The sequence below is a fragment of the Pongo pygmaeus genome, chromosome 5, assembly GCF_028885625.2.
Source record: "Pongo pygmaeus isolate AG05252 chromosome 5, NHGRI_mPonPyg2-v2.0_pri, whole genome shotgun sequence".
NCBI classification, from domain to species: domain Eukaryota; kingdom Metazoa; phylum Chordata; class Mammalia; order Primates; family Hominidae; genus Pongo; species Pongo pygmaeus.
In genome coordinates this window covers 7,250,318-7,269,165 of record NC_072378.2, presented here as the reverse complement: position 1 = coordinate 7,269,165, position 18,848 = coordinate 7,250,318, and the positions used below count along the sequence as shown (strand labels likewise).

Below are 18,848 nucleotides of genomic sequence, written 5' to 3'. Positions count from 1 at the left end.
ATCCTTCAAAAAACTGGCTTATAAAAAGGGTCACACACTGGCATCATGGCATTATTATTTACCCACAATAATATAGAATTGAAGTTTGCATTTTGGGGTTTTGAAATTTTAAATATTGTCCTACCTCGTTTCTGTTAAGATTAATCAGATTTATTTCCTTCCAAATGCAGAAATTTAAAAAGTGCTGTTTTTCATAGTAGATGAAGTACACTAATACTGTTGCATATACTACAGTAATAGCTGTGTACAACAACCATGGTTAAGGTGTGCTTTAGGCAATAACACTCATAACGTACTTTAGATGGTGTTTTAAAGATAAAGGCAGATAAAATAGGAAAAATATGTTAGAAGAAAATGAAAATGTGATCTTAGAATCTAGATAGTTATAGAGCAATTTAGGAATTCAGTTGGATCTCACTAAAATGAAAACGACTAATTAACATAATGAATTTTTATAGAAGTTAATTAGCTAAGTCTACCATCATATTTTTTAAATGATTAAAAAGCAGCATTCTATACTAAATTCATTACATACAATTCACCTTTAATAGAAAAGTGTCTAATAACGTGAAGGTTCAAAGCTTTCCTCTTTTCTAATTTTTTTTTCATTTAAGAAGTAATTATTGACCAGGCGTGGTGGCTCATGCCTGTAATCCAAGCACTTTGGGAGGCTGAGGTGGGTGGATCATGAGATCAGGAGTTCAAGACCACCCTGGCCAAGATGGTGAAACCTCGTCTCTACTAAAAATACAAAAAATTAGCCAGGTGCAGTGGCAGGCACCTGTAATCCCATCTACTTGGGAGGCTGAGGCAGGAGAATCGCTTGAACTCAGAGGGCAGAGGTTGCAGTGAGCTGAGATCGTGCCACTGCACTCCAGCCTGGGTGACAGAGTAAGACTCTGTCTCAAAAAAAAAAAAAACAACAGTAATTATTATTGACTTCCCAGAAAAGATTAAACAAGCTAATCACTAAGGAGCTAGAAAGCGAAACAAAACATAAACCCTGGTACTAAGGAATCTAGAAAAGAAGATAAGATACATAAATAACTGTTTATCAGGAGGAAAGGGAAAGTTTTTAGAGAAGAGGTACAATAGCTGGCATCTAACAGAGTGGATACTTGTCTGAGGACTGGAAGAGATTATTTCTAAGTGCAGGTTATGAAGGAGATGGCAGTTGGGTCTTAAAGACCAGTAAAATTTGGGCATAGGGAGCTAAGAGGACAGCACTCAATACATTCTGTTGTCCATTAGCAGTACCTATGCTTCAGGCCCTGGTGATGCAAAGATGATGAGAGTGAACAGTAGTGTTCCCAGCAGTGGGAGCTGGAATGGGAACAAGGCCACAAATGGCAGAGTGTCAGACACACCTTTAAAATGCACTATAGGCTTTGATGTACAAACCCTATCTCAGAGTATCCAAATAATTGATGAGGGAGAGTTCTTTATTGAAGAATGTAAGCTATTAAAAGCTGAAGAAAAGATAAGTTTAGAAAATTATATTTTGCACTCCTGAATAAATTAAGGTATGTAAGCAGTTATAATGGCTGCTAAAACCTTTAGGTTCAAGATTAATAAGGAGTTTTTAATGAATGAGTCATATTGACCAATACTTGAACACACCGATGAATCTCAACCCCGCTAATGGTGAGACAGGCAGACCCCTGCCCCTTGACATGGTGCAGAGGAAGCACACAACACCCTCCACAAGGCTTCTTACCAAAACTGCTGAATCCAAAAGCTAGCTTCTAGACCTAACTAGCAGCAGACAGGAACTACAGTAGGTAAAGAAAGGTACTCGGTCACACCATAATGACAAACCCTGAATGTGGAGGCCTCTCATAAATAAATGATTGGCACGAGAGAAGGGAAGGACAGGGAGTGACTGTTATAGACTAAGAGAGGCTAGAGATTTAAAGGACAAATCAGCCAGAGGCAGTGTATGAAACTCAACCAACCACTATAAAAAGACATTTGTGAGATAATAGGAAATTGAATTCAGCATATTAGATAATATTAAGAAATTATTCTTGATTTTAATAGATGTGATAGTGGTATCATTGTGTTTTTAAAAGCCCTTATCTGTTAGTATTACATTTGTTTGTTTTTAGAGATGGAGCCTCGCTCTGTCGCCAGGCTGAAGCAGTGGCACGATCTTGGCTCACTGCAACCTCTGCCCCTGGGGTTCAAGCAATTCTCCTACCTCAGCCTCCTAAGTAGCTGGGATTACAAGCACCCACCAACCACACCCAGCTAATTTTTTGTATTTTTAGTAGAGACGGGGTTTTGCCATGTTGGCCAGGCTAGTCACGAACTCCTGAGCTCAGGTGATCCGCCCGCCTCTCAAAGTCTCTGGGAAGTACTGGGGGTTACAGGTGTGAGCCACCATGCCCAGCCTGTTAGTATTACATTTTGAAAAGTATTTATGAGTGAATTAATATGATGACAAGGTTTGCTTTAAAGTACTCCAGGAGAGCAAATAGGTGGCATAGTAGGGGTAGGGGCAGGGTTGGAGAAAGATAAAACAGTAATGGAAAAGGTGGATAATTGTTGAAGTTATGTGATGGAAACATGGAGGTTCATTATGTTATTCTTTAGACTTGCGTGAAAATTTTCAAGATAAAAAGGATTTTGTTTTTATTTTTTGGATGTGCAGAATGTACTCCAGAAGATTCACACCTCATTCTCTAAGGAACTCTGGGCCAGCAAGGTGTGGCCGCTGGAGTGCAGGGTGATGCTCATGCTCCCCTTGGCACATCATTGTGTGCTTCTCTCATGTCCTTCTGACCCCTTGCCACTGGCTCCTCTTCCCGGTTCTGACCCTGCCATCTGGTCCATTCACAGCCTGACCTCCTCCATCCTGAGACAGGGTCCTTAACTTCAGCTTTGCCTTCCTGCTGACTCAAGCATCCTGGGAGTTTAACTGTCAAGTGCAAAATGTCTCCTGGTCCAGAAAGACACTGACACAGTCAGGGATTTGATCACTGGGAACAAGGCAAAAGTCCACTTAACGGTATTGATGTTCAGAGTTGAAAGAGGCTCATAGTAAGTTCCTCCTAGATCCCATCTTCAGTAAAATAGATAACTTTTAATACAGATAAGATATCTCTAACCAGTATTACGGAGTAGTTAAAATTTAAAAACCAAAATCTGTCTTAAAACATACCACTTCAATATGGCAATCATATATTACGTAAAACATTTACCTAATTTATTATTTTGGTAGCCTTTAAAATTAACAGCTTGTTAAATTGTAAAGAAGTCACAAGAATAAGAAAGGAACAGGCAAAGTAGAAAATTACTGCTTTAGGAAAAATTTTCCAAGTGAGCCAAAAGAAAACAATCAAAACCCAGTATCTTGTGGTCCACCTGAATGATGAAACGGACCCACCTGTGTCTGGATTTGGCACGGTATTACCTTGAGTATACTTTATAGTTTGCCAGCCTCTCTGCCACTGATCAGCCTCCTAAGGAAGAGACTAGGGTCATCACTAAAACTTGGGTCACACAGGTGAGAGGGCTGTCCAGCCAGGTGGAATCTTACATTCTTAGTTTACATAGATGTCAACCTTACCAGCTGTTTTCTTGTTCTCTCAAGCATCCTGGCATTTCACAGTAGTGCTTCTGATACTCTGACCCTATCTCTCACCTTCCTGGTTCTGATTTTCTGAATTTCCATTCTAAAGCAAGGGTGGGAAACGATATTTGCACTACAGGTCCTTACTGAAGGATATCACATCAATCTATTTCCTGACCAGCTCTTAGCAAGAGCTTAAGAGCTCTTGTATCTCTGAAGGATTATCTTTGCAGTTCTTTTGTTCCTCTAGTAGTAATCTTCAGTTTAGAAAAAATACGTTTTACATCTTGATGGAATACTTATATGCACACACACACAGCTAAAACATTGGGTTTTAAAATTCTGTTCTGTTCTATTCCATTTCATTTTTTATGTTGGTTATAAATTCATTTTACCACTTCATAAAGAGTCATAACCTGAATCATGTTCATGATCTGAAAGCTGCTGCTTGGAACATACTATCTCGGCCCTTGCAGAATTGCTTTTACTGAGTTGTGCTTTGGTGTTAGACCCTCAACAATCCTAGGAAACGTCCTTCTCATTTGCTACAGAGACATGGTTGTTTCACTTGGATGAGAACTTCCTTAGAGGATCTCGGGCCCACTAGGACAAGCTTCTCTTTTAGAAGCAGGTATATTTTCATCACATAAATAATGACAACCAGATTTGTCATTATTTATGTGACTGACCAGATTTCCATTTCGTTCTAGCTACAAAGAAGTTTATTAGCAAATATGACACTGGAGTGTAGGTCTTAGCTATCTTCATATCTGCATGTTGTTTCTCACTTGCTCTATGTATTCTGGCTTAATGTTTAGTTTCTGATTGATATTGTATTTGTTTGTTTTTTGAGACAGAGTGTTGCTCTGTCACCCAGGCTGGAGTGCACTGGCGTGATCTCGGCTCACTGCAACCTCCACCTCCCGGGGTTCAAGTGATTCTCCTGCCTCAGCCTCCCAAGTAGCTGAGAATACAGGCATGCACTACCCCACCTGGCTAATTTTTTGGTATTTCTTAGTAGAGACGGGGTTTCACCATGTTAGACAGGCTAGTCTTGAGCTCCTGACCTCAGGTGATTCGCCCGCCTTGGCCTCCCAAAGTGCTGGGATTACAGCTGTGAGCCATCTCTCCCAGCCAGGTTTATATTGTATTGTATGTACACAACCTCAAAACCTTTGTGTAGAGAATTGGAAACTCAATCAGCCAATCTTCTTCTCATATCTCAATCTGCAAGGCTATTAATAATGATGGCTGATTTATTCACTGTTCATGGTGAATGTTATGTCTACCTTGACATACTTTCCCTCTAAGTTGACACTACCAGAGTGTAAGACAACCCTATATGAGGAAAGTGTGTTAATGCAAGTAAAAGCCTCTTAGGAAACCTTGAATTATGACCTAGATAGAGCTAAATACCCTGGCTTCACCTCATGGCCAGGCTACCTGCACCTCAAATCATGGAGGGCCTCAGTAACCCTCATAACAGGTGTGTGGTAGCAGGATAATGGCACCCCCAAAGATTCCCACACCCTAGTCCCCAGAACATGGCAGAATGGACTTTGCAGATGTGATTAAATCAAGGGCCTTGAGATTCAGGGGTACATTATCCTGGATTGTCAGGGTGGGTCCAATAATCATGAGTTCTTAAAAGTAGAGGATCTTTCCCAGACATGTCAGAGGGAGATTTGACTACTGAAGAATATTCAAAGCTACAACACTTGCTGGCTCTGAAGATGAAGAGAGGGGACCTAAGCCAAAGATGTGGGCAGCCTTTAGAAGCTGGAAAGTCTCCCCTAAGGCCTCCAGAAAGGAGCGCAGCCCTGTTGACACTTTGACTTTAGCCCAGTGAGACCTGTGCCAGGCTTCCCACCTACAGAACTATAAGATAATCACTTTGTGTTGTGTGAAGCCACTAAGTTTGTGGTAATTTGTTACAGCAGCGACAGAAAGTGAATATAAGATGTGTGACCTCAGTTTTTTAGTGATTTGGATTTCAGTGCCTCATAATATATTGAAGCAAGTTAATATATTATTAACTTGGAACTGTGTCCACAAATTTGGGATACAGAGAGGACCAAACCCAGGATATCTTTGGAGGGCTCAAGACTGAGCAGTCCCACCTGGACTGAGTGAACCTCATCTTGGCTTCTCTGCCTCTTGCTGGCTGTAGTCCACACTGCCAGGGGAGCAGCTCTCCAAAAGGACTTCCTCCTCTGCTATGTCAAATGTCTGTTGCTGTGAACATGACCCAACATGGGTGTTCAGCCTCTGCCTAACTCACCCCTGCCCTTAGAGCCTACATCTTCAAGGCAGTCAGTGAGGCCCATCACAACTTCTGTGGGTCTGTGTCTGCACTCTGTGCTGCAGTACACATGGGCAGGCCACTCAGGAAAGGAGGTGCTGAAGAGGTGGGAAAGATACTTAACATCATTAAGATACAAATTAGGCCAGGCAAGGTGGCTCACACCTGTAATCCCAGCACTTTGGGAGGCCGAGGTGGGTGGATCACCTGAGGTCAGGAGTTTGAGACCAGCCTGACCAACATGGTGAAATCCCATCTCTACTAAAAAATACAAAATTAGCCAGGCGTGGTGGCACATGCCTGTAATCCCAGCTACTTGGGAGGCCAAGGCAGGAGAATCGCTTGAACCTGGGAGGTGGAGGTTGCAGTGAGCTGAGATTGTGCCATTGCACTCCAGCCTAGGCAACAAGAGCGAAACTCTGTTTCAAAAAAAAAAAAAGATGCAAATTAAAACCACAAAGAATACCACTGCACCCCTTTTAGAATGTCTAAAATTAAAAAGACTGACTATACTAAGGCTTGGAGAGAATGTGGTGCAAATGCAACTCTCATTCACTGCTGGTTGGGATGTAAAATGGTACAACCATTTTGGAAAACATTTTGGCAATGGCTTTAAAAGTTAAACACACACCTACCGTTATTCTACTCCTAGTTTTTTTGGGTTATTGTTTTTAAGAGACAGGGTATCACTTGCTGTGTCACCCAGGCTGAAGTGTAGTGGTGCAATCTTGGCTCACTGTGGCCTCCCACCTCAGCCTCCAGAATATCTGGGACTACAGGTGCACATTACCAGCCCTAGCTAATTAAAAAAAAAATTTTTTTGTAGAGCTGGAGTCTTGCTATGTTGCCTAGGCCAGCCTCAAACTCCTGAACTCAAGCAATCCTCCCGCCTCCATCTCCCAAAGCACTGGGATTACAGGCATGAGACACTGTGCCTGGCCTACTCCTAGATATTTACCCAAGAGAAATGAAAGCATATGTTCATACAAATATGTATGAGGTCTTTGTAGCTTTATTTATAATAAATAGCCCAAATCAGAAAGCAACCCAAATGTCTGTCTACAGGTGAATGGGTAAATACATTGTATATATTCATTCGATGAAAATACTCCTCAGTCATAAAAAAGGGATGAACTACTGAAACACATGCAACATAGAAGAACCTCAAAATAATTATACCAAGTGAAAAGAACTAGACAAAAAAAGAGTAAATGCTGTTTGGTTCCATTATATAACCTTCTAGAATATACAAAGTAATCTATGATGACAGAAAGTGGATCAGTGTTTGCCTGGGACTGGCAGACAGTGTGGAGGTCAAGGAAAGCAGACAGGCAGGAGGGAGGGATTGCTGAGTGGCAAGAGGAAACTTTGGTTGTGGAGGGTGATGGGCAGGCTCATTATCTTGATGGCGGTGATAGTTTTGGAGGCATATATATATATCAAAACTTACCTAACCGCAGTCTGGCCAACATGGTGAAACCCCATCTCTACTAAAACTACGAAAACTAGCCAGGCGTGGTGGCATGCACCTGTAGTCCCTGCTACTAGGGAGGCTGAGGCAGGAGAATCACTTGAACCCTGGAGGCAGAGGTTGCAGTGAGCAGAGATTGCACCGCTGCACTCCAGCCTGGGTGACAAAGCGATAGTCCATCTCAAAAACAAAAACAAATATAAAAACAAACAACAACAACAAAAATTTACCAAACTGTGCACTTTAAATATGTGTTATTAATCGTATGTCACTTATACCCTTAAAGCAGTTAAAATGTGTATGTTAGCAGAAACTTAAAGTGTTGTGTTTCTTTTCATAATAATCTAAAAACCCGGCTTCTGCAGAGCAATTCCTTTATCTCTAAAATAAATATTATTCTGTAAGGAAGCTTTTGCTATTCTTTCTTTAATCTGAGGTTAGCAAATTAAAAAAAATCAATCTGCAGACTTAAAAGGGTTGTTATTTTGATCTTGAAAGCTATTAAAGAATTCAAAGCGTGCCATGAAATCTATAATGAAAAAGAGAAACTGAGAGGGAATTCCACATTGCTTCAGTCAAGTGCCATGAAGCAGAGTGCAACCCCCACTCCAGGATGTAGTGAGGAGATGGGATGAAAAGAGCCTAACATTAATAGCTGAGAAATAGGGATTCTAGCATTTTCTACTTCAAAAATCTTTTAAATTCTCTTCACTTTGGTTCCAACTGTTAAATTGAGGTAATAATAACTGGATTAAGTACCTTAAATAATGTATGTTGTTAGAGAAGTGGGACCACTGATTTGATATTGTCCTCATTAATTTATTCATATAAGAGAAAGAAAGTTGCTATTTCTGCTGAAAATTTGCTCTGTTATTGATTCCTCTAGGGTTCTTCACCACAGACACATAAGTATATTTAAAACATTAGGCCGGGCACGGTGGCTCACACCTGTAATCTCAGCACTTTGGGAGGCCGAGGGGGGCGGATCACCTGAGCTCAGGAGTTCAAGACCAGCCTGGCCAACATGGCGAAACCCCATCTCTACTAAAAATACAAAAATTAGCTGGGCATGGTGGTGCACACCTGTAATCCCATCTACTCAGGAGGCTGAGGCAGGAGAATTGCTTGAACCTGGGAGGTAGAGGTTGCAGTGAGCTGAGATCGCGCCACTGTACTCCAGCCTTGGCGACAGTGAGACTCCATCTCAAATAAATAATTAAAAAATAAAACATTAGATGATTAAAAGTCATGTAACATTGTTATTTCATGTTTATAGTTTTTCTTCTATAATTGCTTTGAAAATTAAGGTAACTGCTAGGGGAACTTGTGAATACCATTTCCTGATAATTAATTTTAGATGTCACATAATTTTTCATTTTTAATGGCTTTCTTGCAAATAAAAATTGGACCATAGGTCAGAAAATGAAATACATTAAGCTGAACCTTTTTAAAAACTTGCGATCATTTATGCAAGGGAGAGTATTTCTCAAACCTGAAAAATCAGTGCTTCATATAGAGTCAAATATGTCTACCCATTGGCTATATATGGAAAGACGATAAGGAAGATTTGGGGCTGATAAATATTTGTATGTACCAATAGGTGTTCAGTTATTTGCCATGCTGTTTTATAGTATAAAGAGGAAAGGTAAAACCGCATTATAATTTTTGTTTATCTGTTCTAAGTGCAGTCTAACCATTATCTGGTTCATAGCCTCTCATGCTTCACCTACAGTACAACTCAGTTTAGAAGAATATTGGAATAAAGTATTGCTCAGTTTTCTCATTTGTTCTTGGCATCCATGCATAGCTTTCCTGGCAGGTTCCAGGTTAGTATGTTTACTGATATTTCTCCATAGATCACAAAATTGGGACATCTCCTAGAGTCAAAAGAAAACCACTGCAGCAGACTCATGGAAGAAAATGACAAGTATCAAAGACATTTAGGCAACTTAATAAAGAAGGTACAAATTTTTTTTTCTTTTGTATTTTGAGACAAGATCTCACTCTGTCACCCAGGCCGAAGTACAGTGCAGTGCTAACTACAGCCTCAACCTCCTGTGCTCAAGCATGCCTCCTGGCCTCAGTCTCATGAGTAGATGGGATTATAGGCATGTGCCACCATTCCTGGCTAATTTTTAAAAATTTTTGTAGAGACATGGTCTCACTATGTTGCATAGGCCGGTCTCAATCTCCTGGTCTCAAGCAATCCTTCTGCCTCGGCCTCCCAAAATCCTGGGATTGCAGACCTGAGACACAGTTCCCGGCCTGGTACAAACTGTCTTACGGAAATATTTGTGCCTTTTAAAAACTATGCCAAATATTAATAGAATTTTAGAGCTAAAAAGGGTCTGTGGGATGATGTAGCACATTTATATTGATCCCTTTTACTTCATAATGACATTATAAAACACCCCCATTATCCTTTTAGCTGAAAGCTATCAAAGATTGTTGTGTGTGTCTATCCATTCTGCTGTTGGCAATTTAAAATCTTAGTATTGCTACTTCACTTTCAGGATAATTCTAAATCTTGCCAACTTAGTGTTCTAGTTCACCTTATTAAAACTGCATTAACTTTAACCAAATGAACTATAATCCTTAGCTGATGCATATAGTACTTTTTAGAAGACAACTGGATTATAGTTGACTCATTACTGTTGTCCATTTTTTGGTACTTCATGTTTTCTGCATGATTAATGGGCATGTTATAATTATTTTTTTCATGTTCCTGATTTCAAAATGTAAGGAAGGTGTTTTGCCTTTTATGAAACTTTCATTAATAGTCAGATAATTAAACTTCAACTTGTAGTCATAAAAAAGAAAAAAGAAAAATTCTAGAATGAAAAATAATTGGTTTAGCTTATTTTTTTCAAGGTTACATCATATGAAGAAATCATTGAATGTGCTGACCAAAGGCTCGCAATATCCCACTCCCAGATTGCACAGTAAGTTGAAAAAACGAATCCTTAATTTTGTGAATATTTACTAATACCTTATTCTCTGGATTCTAAATTCTTTTTTTCAGACTCCTAGAAAGAAGAAAAATGTGCAGTTTTATTAATTAAGTTCATTCTTTATTAATATAGGTAGACTGCTTAATGTCTGGACTACTTCAACAGTGAAGCAACCAGATTTTCATCTTCCTTTCTCAGAGCTCCCTTTGATTTAAAGGGGTGATGAAGGAATTAATAAAAAACATTCAACAATTTTAGAGGACATTATCGTAGTATTCAAGTAAAATCTTGTAGTGCTTAGAAATTACTCACAAAAAGATATTGAATGCACACCAAATTAAACATATTCATACATATATCAAGAAGGAAATAAACTCATGAGAATGGGATTCAGCATGAAACACTGCAAAATCTGTGCTCCTAAACTCCGCATAGTTCTTATTTATTCATTATACTTGTTTCTAATATGCTGCTTCTTCCATCCTTCCCCCAATTTCATTTATGCTGTGCTGGCTATCACTGGAGCTTAACAAAAAGTCTAATTTTATAGAGACAGCGCCCCCAAAATATGAGCTTTCTATAAGCCTGCCTCACCCAAAATAATTAAAAGTGCATGCATTTGTATCTTAGAAAGTTTGCTTTTGGTTTTCACAATTGTTTCTAAGCAGAACAAATGTCAAACAGTTTTTCCATTTTTTCAAATTAATGCAGGCAAGTTTTAAATTTGAAGAGGGGAGAGGATGTTGTATACTCAGGAAATATAAAATTTGATTCCTCTTCAGCTTATAACCAAGGAAATTCAGCCAATGCTCAATGATCATAGGCCAATGAAATATCAAAATTAAAAAATTAATATTTAAAAAATAATATCAAACTATCATTTTGCTGATATTGCTTTGCCTCAGTTATTTTTATTTTTATTTTATTTTATTTTTTATTTTTTTCCATAGGTTATTGGGGTACAGGTGATATTTGGTTAGATAAGTTCTTTAGTGGTGATTTGTGAGATTTTGGTGCACCCATCACCCAGTCAGTATACACTGCACCATATTTATAGTCTTTTATCCCTCATCCCCCTTCCACACTTCCCCACAAGTCCCCAGAGTCTATTATATCATTCTTACGCCTTTGCGTCCTCATAGCTTAGCTCCCACATATCAGTGAGACCATACGATGTTTGGTTTTCCATTCCTGAGTTCCTTCACTTAGAATAATAGTCTCCAGTCTCATCCAGGTCACTGCAAATGCCATTAATTCATTCCTTTTTATGGCTGAGTAGTATTCCATCATATATATGTCTGTGTGTGTCTATACATATATATAATAACAGTTTCTTTATCCACTCTTTGATTGATGGGTATTTGGGTTGGTTCCATGATTTTGCAATTTTGAGTTGTGACGCTATAAACATGGGTGTTCAAGTATCTTTTTCATATAATGACTTATGTTCCTCTGGATAGATACCCAGTATTGGGGTTGCTGGATCAAATGATAGTTCTACTTTTAGCTCTTTAAGGAATCTCCACACTGTTTTCCATAGTGGCTCTTTACATTCTAGTTTACATTCCCACCAGCAGTGTAGAAGTGTTCCCTGATCACTGCATCCATGCCAACATCTACTGTTTTTTGATTTTTTTATTATGGCCATTCTTGCAGGAGTAAGGTGGTATCGCATTGTAGTTTTGATTTGCATTTCTCTGATCATTAGTGATGTTGAGCATTTTGTCATGTTTGTTGGCCACTTGTATATCTTCTTTTGAGAATTGTCTATTCATGTCCTTAGCCCACTTTTTGATGGGATTGTTTATTTTTTTTCTTACTGATTTGTTTGAGTTCCTTGTAGATTCTGGATATTTGTCCGTTGTCAGATGTATAGAGTGCGAAGATTTTCTCCCACTCTGTGGGTTGTCTGTTGACTCTGCTGACTATTCCTTTTGCCATGCAAAAGCTCTTTAGTTTAAGTCTCAACTATTTATCTATGTTTTTATTGCATTTACGGGTTCTTGGTCATTAAATTGTTGCCTAAGCCAATGTCTAGAAGGGTTTTTTCCAATGTTATCTTCTAGAATTTTTATAGTTTCAGCACTTAGATTTAAGTCCTTAATCCATCTTGAGTTGACTTTTGTAAAAGGCGAGAGATGAAGATCCAGTTTTATTCTCCTAGATGCAGCTAACCAGTTATCCCAGCACCATTTGTTGAAAAGGGTGTCCTTTCCCCACTTTATGTTTTTGTTTGCTTTGTCAAAGATCAGTTGGCTATAAGTATTTGCATTTATTTCTGGGTTCTCTATTCTGTTCCATTGGTCTATGTGCCTGTTTTTATACCAGAACCATGCTGTTTTGGTGACTATAGCCTTATAGTATAGTTTGAAATCAGGTAGTGTGATGCCTACAGATTTATTCTTTTTGCTTAGTCTTGCTTTGGCTATGCAGGCTCTCTTTTGGTTCCATATGAATTTTAGAATTGTTTTTTCTAATTCTGTGAAGAATGATGGTAGTGTTTTGATGGGGATTATATTGCATTTGTAGATTGCTTTTGGCAGTATGGTCATTTTCACTATATTGATTCTACCCATCCATGAGTATGGGATGTGTTTCTATTTGTTTGTGTCATCTGTGGTTTCTTTCAGCAGTGTTTTGTAGTTTTCCCTGTAGAGGTCTTTCGACTCTGTGGTTAGGTTTTTGTTTTGTTTTGTTTTGTTTTGTTTTGTTTTGCAGCTATTGTAAAAGGGCTTGAGTTCTTGATTTGATTCTCCACTTGGTCGCTATTGGTGTATAGAAGAGCTACTGATTTGTGTACATTTATCTTGTATCAGGAAATGTTGCTGAATTTTTTTATCAGTTCTAGGAGCTTTTGGGAGGAGTCATCAGGGTTTTCAAGATAAATGATCATGTCTTCAGCCAACAGTGACAGTTTGACTTCCTCTTTGCCAATTTGGACGCCCTTTATTTATTTCTCTTGTCTGATTGCTCTGGCTAGGACTTCCAGTACTATGTTGAAGAGGAGTGGTGAGAGTGGGCATCCTTGTCTTGTTCCAGTTCTCAGAGGGAATGCTTTCAACTTTTCCCCATTCAGTATTATGTTGGCTGTGGGTTTGTCATAGATGGCTTTTATTACATTGAGGTATGTCCCTTGTATGCCAATTTTGCTGAGAATTGTAAACATAAAGGGATGCTAGATTTTGTCAAATGCTTTTTCTGAATCTATTGAGAAGATCATATGATTTTTGTTTTAAATCCTTTTTATGTAGTGTATCACATTTATTGACTTGCATATGTTAAATCACCCCTAAATCCCTGGTGTGAAACCCAGTTGATCATAGTGGATTATCTTTTTGATATGTTGTTGGACTCAGTTAGCTAGTATTTTGTTAAGGAGTTTAGCGTCTGTGTTCATCAGGGATATCAGTCTGTAGTTTTCTTTTTTGATTATGTTCTTTCCTGGTTTTGGTATTAGGGTGATGCTGGCTTCATAGAATGAATTACGGAGGGTTTTCTCTTTATCTTGTGGAATAGTGTCAAAAGGATTGCTACCAATTCTTCTTTGAATGTCTGGTAGAATTCTGCTGTGAATCCATCTGGTCCTGGACTTTTTTTGTTGGTAATTGTTTAATTACCATTTCAATCTCACTGCTGGTTATTGGTCTGTTCAGGATATCTAATTCTTCCTGATTTAAGCTAGGAAGGTTGTATTTTTCCAGGAATTTATCCATCTCTTGTAGGTTTTCTAGTTTATGTGTGTAAAGATGTTCATAGTAGCATTGAATGATCTTCTGTATTTCAGTGGTGTCAGTTGTAATATCTCCTATTTCATTTCTTAATGAGGTTATTTGGATTTTCTCTCTTCTTTTCTTGGTTAGTCTTACTAATGATCTATCAATTTTATTTATCTTTTCAAAGAACCAGCTTTTTGTTTCATTTATCTTTGTATTGTATTTTTTGTTTCAATTTAATTTAGTTCTGCTCTGATATTGGTTATTTCCTTTCTTCTGCTGGGTTTGAGTTTGGTTTGTTTTTGTTTCTCTACTTGAGGTGTAACCTTAGACTGTCAGTTTGTGCTCTTTCCGTCTTTTTGATGTAGCCGTTTAGGGCTATAAACTGTCCTCTTATTGCCGCCTTTGCTGTATTCCAGAGGTTTTGATAGGTTCTGTCATTATTGTAGTTGAGTTCAAAGGATTTTTAAATTCCCTTCTTGATTTCATTTTTGACCCAATGCTCATTCAGGAGCAGGTTATTTAATTTCCATGTATTTGCATGGTTTTGAAGGTTCCTTTTGGAGTTGATTTCCAGTTTTATTCCACTGTGGTCTGAGAGAGTGCTTGATATAATTTCAGTTTTCTTAAATTTATTGAGGCTCGTTTTATGGCCTATGATATGGTCTATTTTGGAGAAAATTCCATGTGTTGTTGAATAGAATGTGTATTCTGCAGTTCTTGGATGAAATGTTCTGTATATATCTGGTAAGTCCATTTGTTCCAAGGTATAGTTTAACTCCATTGTTTCTTTGTTGACTTTCTGTCTTGATGACCTGTCTAGTGCTGTCAGTGGAGTATTGAAGCCAGCCCCCCACTATTATTGTGTTACCATCTATCTCATTTCTTAGGTCTATTAGTAATTGTTTTATAAACTTGGGAGCTCCAGTGTTAGGTGTATATATGTTTAGGATTGTGATATTTTCTTGTTGGACAAGGCTTTTTACCATATAGTGTCCCTCTTTGTCTCTTTTAACTGCTGTTGCTTTAAAGTTTGTTTTGTCTGATATAAGAATAGCTACCCCTGCTTGCTTTTGGTGTCCATTTGCATGAAATGCCTTTTTCCACCCCTTTACTTTAAGTTTATATGAGTCCTTATGTGTTAGGTAAGTCTCCTGAAGGCAGCAGATAGTTGGTTGGTGAGTTCTTTTTTTTCTTCTTCTTCTTTTTTTCTTTCTTTCTTTTCTTTCTTTTTTTTTTTTTTAGACAAGTGTTTCACTCTTGCCACCCAGGCTGGAGTGCAACAGTGAGATCTTGGCTCACTGCAACCTTGGCCTCCAGGCTCAAGTGATTCTCCTGCCTCAGCCTCCTGAGTAGCTGGGATTACAGGCATGCACCACCACATCTGGCTAATTTTTTATTTTTAGTACAGATGGGGTTTCACCATGTTGGCCAGGCTGGTCTCAAACTCCTGATCTTAGGTGGTCCACCCGCCTTGGCCTCCAAAAGTGCTGGGATTACAGGCATGAGCCACTGCACCTGGCCAGTGAGTTCTTATCCATTCTGCAGTTCTGTATCTTTTAAGTGGCGCATTTAGGCCATTTATATTCAATGTTGGTATTAAGATGTGAGGTACCATTGCTTTCATCATGCTATTTGTTGCCTGTGTACCTTGGTTTTTTGTTTTTGTTTTTTAAATTGTATTTTTGTTTTATGGGTCCTGTGTGATTTATGCTTTAGAGAAGTTCTGTTTTGATGTGTTTCCAGGATTTGTTTCAAGATTTAGAGCTCCTTTTAGCAGTTCTTGTAGTAGTGGCTTGGTGGTGGGGAATTCTCTCAGCATTTGTTCGTCTGAAAAAGACTGTATCTTTCGTTCGTATATGATACTTAGTTTTGCTACATACAAAATTCCTAGCTGATAATTGTTTTGTTTGAGGAGGCTGAAGATACAGCCCCAATCCCTTCTAGATTGTAGGGTTTCTGCTGAGAAATCTGCTATTAATCTGATAGGTTTCCTTTATAGGTTACCTGGTGCTTCTGTCTCACAGCTCTTAAGATTCTTTCCTTCACCTTAACTTTAGATAACCTGATGACAATGTACTTAGGCGATAATGTTTTTGCGATGAATTTCCCAGGTGTTTTTTGTGCTTCTTGTATTTGGATGTTGAGGTCTCTTACAAGGCCAGGGAAGTTTTCCTCGATTATTCCCCAAATATGTTTTCCATACTTTTAGATTTCTCTTCTTCCTCAGGAACACCGATTATTCTTAGGTTTGGTCGTTTAACATATCCCAGACTTCTTGGAGGCTTTGTTCATATTTTCTTTTTCTTTTTTCTTTGTCTTTGTTGGATTGGGTTAATTCAAAGACCTTGTCTTCTAGCTCTGAATTTCTTTCTTCTACTTGTTCAATTCTATTGCTGAGACTTTCCAGATCATTTTGCATTTCTATAAGTGTGTCCAATGTTTCCTGAAGTTTTTATTTTTTTCTTTGTGCTATTTCCTTGAATATTTCTCCCTTCACTTCTTGTATCATTTTTTGGATTTCCTTGAATTGGATTTTACCTTTCTCTGGTGCCTCCCTGATTAGCTTAATAACTAACCTCCTGAATTCTTTTTCAGGTAAATCAGGGATTTCCTCTTGGTTTGGATCCATAGCTGGTGAGCTAGAGTGATTTTGGGGGATGTTAAAGAGCCTTGTTTTGTCATATTACCAGAGTTGGTTTTCTGGTTCCTTTTCATTTGGGTAGGCTTTGTCAGAGGGAAGGTCCAGGGCTGAAGGCTGTTGTTTAGATTCTTTTGTCCCATGGGGTGTTCCCTTGATGGGGTGCACTCCCTCTTTTCCTGTGGATGTGGCTTCCTGTGGGCCGAGCTGCAGTGATTGTTACCTTTCTTTGGGGTCTAGCCACCCAGCAAGTCTACCTGGCACCAGGCTGGTACTGGGGGTTGTCTGCACAGAGTCCTGTGATGTGAACTGTCTATGGATATCAGCTGTGGATATCAGCACCTGTTCTGGTGGATGTGGCAGGGGGGTGAAATGGACTCTGTGAGGGTTCTTAGCTTGGGTGGTTTAATGTTTTATTTTTGTTCTGGTTGGCCTCCTGCGGGGAGGTGGCACTTTCCAGAGAGCATCAGCTGTGGTAGTATGGAGAGGAACCGGTGGTGAGCAGGGCCCTAGAACTACCAAGAATATATGCCCTTTGTCTTCAGCTACCAGGGGTGGATAGGGAAGGCCCATCAGGTAGGGGCAGGGCTTGATGTGTCTGAGCTCAGACTCTCCTTGGGCAGGTCTTGCTGCAGCTGCTGTGGGGGATGGGGTTGAGATTGCTAGGTCACTGGAGTTGTGTACCTAGGAGGATTATGGCTGCCTTTGCTGAGTCATGCAGGTTGTTCGGGAAGTGGGGGAAAGCCTGCAGTCACAGGCCTCACCCAACTCCCACACAATCCAAAGGGCCTATCTCACTCTCACCATGCCCCCTTTTACAGTCTGTTTCCAGGCAGTGGGTGAGCAGGGCTTGAGAACTTGCCCCAGGCTACCCGCCTCCCAGCTGTGAAAGAACAGGGCTTTGGTTCTTTTCCCTCCTGTGGAGTCTGCAAACCAGATAGATTTCCCACCCTCCCCCACGTTCTGGCCAGGAGGCTTCTTGCTCAATTCAAATTGTTACAAAGTTCCCCCACCACCCCCCCAACCCCCCACTTTGGATCCCTGTGGGGCCAGGCAGGAAGGGCCTGCTTGGGGACCCAGCAAGCTCCCAGGGCCTTTCCCGCTGCTTCCTCTACCCCTGTATTTTGCTTGGCTCTCTAAATTGACTCAGCTCCAGGTAAGGTCGGAAACTTCTCGCAAACTAGACCTTCATTTTCTTCAGTTGGGGTGTGTGTTTGGGAGCAGAGGGTCTCCCTTTCCCACTTCTGCAGTTTGGGCACTCACAGTATTTGGGGTGTCTCCCAGCTCCTGCAGGAGCAGTCCGCTTCCTTCAGAGGGTCTGTGAGTCCTCTCAGGGTTCCTGATTTGTTCTTGCAGTCATTCTGGAGCTAAAATTCATGACGCGAGCCTCCACACACTGGTCTGTCCATCCTAGTCAGAACTGCAATATAGTCCTGCCTCCCGTCCACCATGATGATTGTCCCAGTTATTTTTAAATTAAAAAATGTAAATGTTCTGCAGGGCTTGGGTGAAAAAAAAAATTTTTTTTAATGTGTATTTCAGTTGAGTGGTTGATCCAATTTGTGTTGAAGAAGAGACCATAGGTCAGAATCTGAATTTAGGCTTTATCATAAGCATTGTCAACTGTGACTGCTTATTAGAATCTTCTTTCTTTTCTTTTTTTTTTTTTTTTTTTTGAGATAGAGTCTTGCTCTGTTGCCCAGGCTGGAGTGCAGTGGCATAATCTCGGCTGGAGTCAGTAGCACAATGTCTGCCTCCCAGGCTCAAGCAATTCTCCTGCCTCAGCCTCCTGAGTAGCTGGGCCCACAGGTGTGCGCTACCACACCTGGCTATTTTTTTTCTTTTTTTTTTTTTTGTTTTTTCAGTGGAGACAGGGTTTTGCCATGTTGGCCAGGCTGGTCTCTAACTCTTGGCCTCAAGTGATCCACTCACCTCAGCCTCCCAAAGTGCTGGGATTACAGTGAACCACCGTGCGCGGCTTTTTTTTTTTTTTGAGACAAGGTCTGGCTCTGTCACCCAGCCTGGAGTGCAGTGGCGCAGTCTTGGCTTACTGCAATCTCCATCTCCTGAGCTCAAATGATCCTCCCACCTTAGCCTCCCAAGTAGCTGGGACTACAGGCATGCACCACCACGTGTGACTTTTTTTAAAATTTATTTTAGAAACAGGGTCTCGCTGTGTTGCCCAGGCTGGTCTTG

The 18,848-nt window shown here is 39.9% G+C and overlaps 1 protein-coding gene across 1 annotated transcript in view; it reads left to right on the top strand.

The window, feature by feature from the left end:
• The window catches only part of CAGE1 (cancer antigen 1), a 62,545-nt gene that overhangs the window by 24,230 nt on the left and 19,467 nt on the right, over nt 1-18,848 (top strand). The window contains exons 10-11 of the mRNA XM_054492786.2: nt 9,204-9,308; nt 10,219-10,289. Of these exons, the coding sequence (XP_054348761.2) occupies nt 9,204-9,308; nt 10,219-10,289 (176 nt within the window). The remainder of the gene's footprint in view (nt 1-9,203; nt 9,309-10,218; nt 10,290-18,848) is intronic.